This window comes from Arachis ipaensis, chromosome B01, assembly GCF_000816755.2.
Source record: "Arachis ipaensis cultivar K30076 chromosome B01, Araip1.1, whole genome shotgun sequence".
NCBI lineage: Eukaryota > Viridiplantae > Streptophyta > Magnoliopsida > Fabales > Fabaceae > Arachis > Arachis ipaensis.
In genome coordinates this window covers 8,833,421-8,838,764 of record NC_029785.2, presented here as the reverse complement: position 1 = coordinate 8,838,764, position 5,344 = coordinate 8,833,421, and the positions used below count along the sequence as shown (strand labels likewise).

The window sequence follows — 5,344 nt, the reverse complement described above, 5'->3', positions numbered from 1 at the left end:
TAATCAATTAATCATATAGTTTTTTTTTTTTTTTTTAATCAAAGATAGGAGACTTGAACCCACAACCTCTTAATTGAGTATGGGGAGACTATGCCATTTGAGCTATTACTCATTGACAAGAAATTTGGAAAGATATGTGACTCGAACCCGCGATCTCTTAATTGAATATGGGAAATCTATGCCATTTGAGTTATAACTCATTGGCATGTGCCAGTAATTTATCATTGGATACAATTGCAATGTAACGAAAAATAATTTGGAGATTTTATTTATTTTACTTTTGTATACTAAATTGATATATCTATCTCTACCACTAAATAAAAATGTGAGATCCACATGAAGTATGTTGATTAAGTAAGCCAGCTTAAATAAATATAAATATTTAAAATATTTCTAAATAATTTATTCTTTTAAATATATTATGATTTCTAAAGAAAAAAACACTTGTTTGTGTTGAAGATTTTAACACACTCGAAATTAGGAGTGGCAGCATTTATGCAAAAGTTAATTTAACACTTTTTAGTCCAAGATAAACATTCTATAATCATGAACAACAGGAGCTGGATCTCATAGAAGTGATTCATATTTCCTATGCAGTGAATCTTAGTTTGAATTCCAGCTCTAAAAGGTATCCATATCTAATTCCAAAAGTTCACATGTGCTCTTGTTATAAAAGAGAAATATCTTGTATTGATATATACACGGTTTGCCACATCAACAAATGTTGATAGTTAAACAAATAAATGTTGACAGTGATAAAGAATGTATGGTTCAGAGCAAGAGATTGTGACTTCAAGTCATACCATCAAGATATAAAGTGTTGAAAATATAAGAGTTGATGGTCCTCTAGGTCATTAAGAGGTTGGTCAGAAGGAAAATGCTAGCCACTAGCCATATCCATCAAAACATTAAGGGAAAAGGGTGTGCTTAATACCAGAGTAAAGATAAATGTTAACATTTCATGAAAACAATTGTACCAAACACACCTTATATAGGAAAATAAGCATTCACCAAAATATCTCAACTTTCAGAAAAATGGATCAAACTCCTCTAAAGTGAAAAAAAAAAAAGTATCCAGTCACTTTTAAATTAAGATAGTGAAATTCACATCTGACAAAAGTTACAAATTCAATGGTAATTAACCGACAAAACTGCCACTTTAGGGATAGAGTTTGGGGGTTAAAATGGGGTGAAATTTTTCGTGGATAAAATCCATGTGTAAAGAATTGTCAACCCCATTTTAACTCCCAACCAAACAAAGCATAAGAGTAAAGAATGTCAGAAGGGCTGTAGTTTCAGGATATTTGCTAGAGATGCAGTTGTGAATTGTGTGATGAAATGTCTATGTAGGTACAAGCAGTAACTGTTCCCTTTATACTTTGTTAGCATAATAGTCCTTGCTGTTACTTGTATTGCTAACATAAAATCTAGGATGCCATTTAACAAAACAGTAACTTCACTATGAAATTAGAAAACATAAACCTAGTTATAAGTCTGCAATGAAAAAAGTGTACCAAATGCTATTAAGAGTTTTCATCTCCAAGCACAAGAGACAATAAGAACCTGATTCATCCAACCAAGATAAAGTGTGCCATCTCTCTCTTCTAGAGTGTAATGTCCAGGGTAGCTTTCTAAAAGGGTCTTGATTGAAGCATTAACAAAGGAGCTCAGCGGATAAGGCGCAAATCCAGCAGCGGTGAAACGCCTTCTCCACTTATTCAGAAGCTCGTGCCGTTCCACTCTTTCTTCCCCTTCGCAGGCTACTAAGTTGACAACTTCTCTAGCCAAGCAGTGCTGCTCAACATTGATCCTCTCCTTGTGCTCCCTTGGCAGGACGGCATCAATCGATTCGAAAACAGCCAAGTAGTAGTTTAATGTCACCATGAAACGCGGCAAGAATTGAGCATTATTAGTACTAAACTCTTGCTCAACTAGAGTCACTACCTTGGGAGACAAGTTCTTTGCCAATCTCAACAACCGGTCGCGAGGATTTAGACTGGTAACACTTTCATCCGGAACATGGTGCAGCATAATGGCAAAATTCACTGCCACAGCTTCATTAGTTCGAAGTTCAAGATCTTCTAGTTGCACCTCAGAAGCAGGAACTCTGACAGCATGGAACTCAAAAGGTACATTACATGACTGTGCAAGTGCGAGCAAGAGCCTGAATTAGGCTTACCCACTGAGTTCCCTGGCTAATCTGAAAATCAATTATGTGAACATGACTTTCCTCCTTCATAGCTTCGGCAATTGCTCCATTCGCCGACATATACCCAAACTTGAAGTATGGACATATTTCATAAAGTACATGCATGTATGAGAGGAGTTCGTTGCCGGTGGGCTCACTGCATTTTAAGGCCTTGTAGATTTTGCTTCCTGTGCAAGCCATCCTTGCAACAAGAGACTCCAACATGTATGCTCCCAATCGTTGCAGAGGATCACCTGAAATCGAAACCATTTTACGCAACTCTGATATCAGCCAATCAGTAGTCTCCATATCGTTCTCCGCCATTGATTTTGCACAAGTATAAAGCATCTCCTTTAAATCACCTCTGGATATGATCTCCATTGTTTTCTTCCACTTCTCTGCAGCCACCAAAAAGGAATCAGGTTCTTCTGGTTCCGGAACCACAATATCATACATATTTAGTGTATTTGTATCAGGCCCCAGCATAGCAGTTTCGAGCTCTCTTATCTTATCCCTCAGATCATCAAGGTCATGTGTCAAGCAAGAATTTATCTCCGGTGAGCCATTAGTAGTTTCGAGAGAATGTTGTGGCCTCAAGACATGTGATTTCGGTTCTAGCTTTGACACCGGGCTACCATTAGGCGAAAAATTGGCTGTAGATGCAGAATTTTGGCATGGGATATTACTTGTTGAAGCAGATTCAAGGGTGCAATATGGATCCGAAATCTTGACCAATGGGTAGGTTGCATGGTTGCTGTTATCAGAGGAAGAGTAGTTTTCTAGGTTCTCACTTGATGGAAAGCAATATGACTCCGGGTTTTGGGCAGGCTCGATGTAGAACCTGCCAGAGCCATAGGGAAGTTCATGTTCTTGAGATGTTTGCATCGAAAAACAACCGATCCTTTGAATACACTCAAGCAGTACTAAATGAATTTCTGAACTACCAACTTTTTCCAACAAAATCTCAATAACTTTTTACTTTCCAAACTTTGTGAACATGGTCTGCACTTCACTTCAAGTCAATTTCTGTTCGGTATGGTACAAAAACTCTTCAGTTATTCTACAGGAGAATAAAAGAATATCAGTTAGAGTAAATCAAACGGCAAACGAGTAACAAGATTACCAGAACTATATCCATAACAAACAAACATATAACAGGAATCTGATGGTTTTTTGGTCATTGCCTAAACCTGTTTTTTCCTTGATTTTAGTTGTTAGAAGCTAGCAGTAATCAAATTGGACTTTTCGGCTGTGACTAATCATGCATTTTTCAGGAAGAAAAAAAAAAGCTACTTAACAAGATAATCTACATGAACTGTGCAATACATCCTAAAGCTATTTCCAGAATCAGTGTGCCTAGAGAGAAATCACAGATCCTTTGAAAAAACAAAATACAACAACAACAACAACAAAACCTTATCCCGCCGCTAGGTGGGGTCGGCTTCAAAAAAGATTGCTTCTGTAACACTTCACCACATAAATTTTCTTTCGAATAAAGGTAGAAACTACTGAAACTTGTGAGGACAAGCAAGTACTAAGGAAAGAACCTACTGAGACTGAACAACGCTGGTTAAAACCTCTATTTCGAAAACCCAGTGAGATAAAACCCAGCAAAAGAACATAATTCTGGAAAATTTTCTGACTATGAACTACTTTCCAATCTATAGTGTTTCAGACTTAAAGATATGTTATACCAAACATTAGTACCTTAAATAGACAGAGTAATTTGCAACCTCCACACATATAACATTCTAATTTTGCATTTTTTGTTTGAGCATCTTAAATTTCTTAGCCGGGTCCAGAAAGTCCTTCTTCTGAGTTTTGAAATTATCATTCAAATCAAGAAAATAAAAGCCGAAAGATTGACTAAAATCAGAAGAAAAAAGAAATGATTTCTTCATGCTATACTTGGCTTCTAGTATCTAAATAAAAGGGTTTTCTTTATTCTTCATTTTTCCTCTTAAACTCAATGAAAAATACAATCACTTCCATTGGTTTGGCTTTAACAGTGAAAAGTATGCATTCCAGTCTACAATTGTTCAAACACATGCATAGAGATAAATAATTGAAACTCAAAGCCAACATGCACAAGCTCAAAAAAATAATAAAACCAGAAAAGGGTAGAACCTTAAACCAATATTGCTAATTTCAAAAGCAAACCCATCTTCAACCCTCAATGAAAGCATAAAAATAGAAAGAAAGAAAGAAAGAAAAAAGAAACTCCTTTTTTCCTCCCTTTGATAATTGAAACATGATGCAACATAACATCATCATCAGCTTATGACAAATCAGAAGAAAACATAAGAAAAATCCCATACTTTCAGAGCTTCTCACCTTGTGAATTAAAGAAAAAACACTCTATTTGGAACTAGATAACAGAGAAACAGTTGGGCTTGCAACATGTCAGAGTAATGAGAATTTGGCATGCATATCCATATACATAGTATTTATTAATTTATTTATGATTATGATTTTGTGATAAAGTGGGTTTGGTTGTAGCATGGCATGGCACACATGTCAAATCACAAAGGTTGTTGTGGTGCTTAGTCGCTTCCCAAGTCTCTTTTGATCAATGTCCTTCTCTCATGTCTCAAGTCCATATTCTTCTATTTTTATTTATTTGTTTATTTTCCCTTTTTAATTTTTGACCCATTTTCCGTTTTACTTTATATTAAATGGACGCCAACAGGGGAAAAAGTCTCCTTTCTCATTTTGCTTTTTCGACCCTAACTTCTCACTTCAATTACTTTGCTTTAATGCATTCCGTCCAAAATAAAAATTAAAATATCTCTTTAATGCATAGTGCCATATTCTAGTTCAAGAATTAAGATAAGCTTTTTCTTTTTTCTTTATATCTTATACTTTATTAATAAAACAAAAGTTATTTGTACAATTTTATTTGGTAATTTGACAAGACCAGTGTGATTTTACGCAAAGTGCTAAAAGTTGAGTTAAATTACGTTAATAGTTAAGGGAAAAAAAATTATTTTATCCGAATTATAAAACAAATCTAGGTTCGCCTACTACCACATATAATATGAAATTTTTTTATATAAATTTAAGAAATATTTTATTTATCGCTATGTGAAATTTACAGAATGTTTATCAATTTAAATAATCCTATTTCATCTTAAATGTAATGACTAAAGAATAGTT

The 5,344-nt window shown here is 34.9% G+C and overlaps 1 protein-coding gene and 1 long non-coding RNA gene across 2 annotated transcripts; one reads left to right on the top strand and one right to left on the bottom strand.

Moving 5' to 3' along the window:
- LOC107620196 (scarecrow-like protein 21) lies at nucleotides 1,274-4,745 on the bottom strand. Its single transcript, XM_021117132.1, is given in 3 exon segments — nucleotides 1,274-2,155; nucleotides 2,157-3,214; nucleotides 4,523-4,745. Coding segments are annotated over 2 exon segments (1,539 nt in total). The 5' UTR covers nucleotides 3,074-3,214; nucleotides 4,523-4,745; the 3' UTR covers nucleotides 1,274-1,533.
- On the top strand, nucleotides 3,143-3,545 carry LOC110269351. The gene is made up of 2 exons (XR_002358290.1): nucleotides 3,143-3,221; nucleotides 3,258-3,545. It is a non-coding gene; the product is annotated as an uncharacterized LOC110269351 (long non-coding RNA).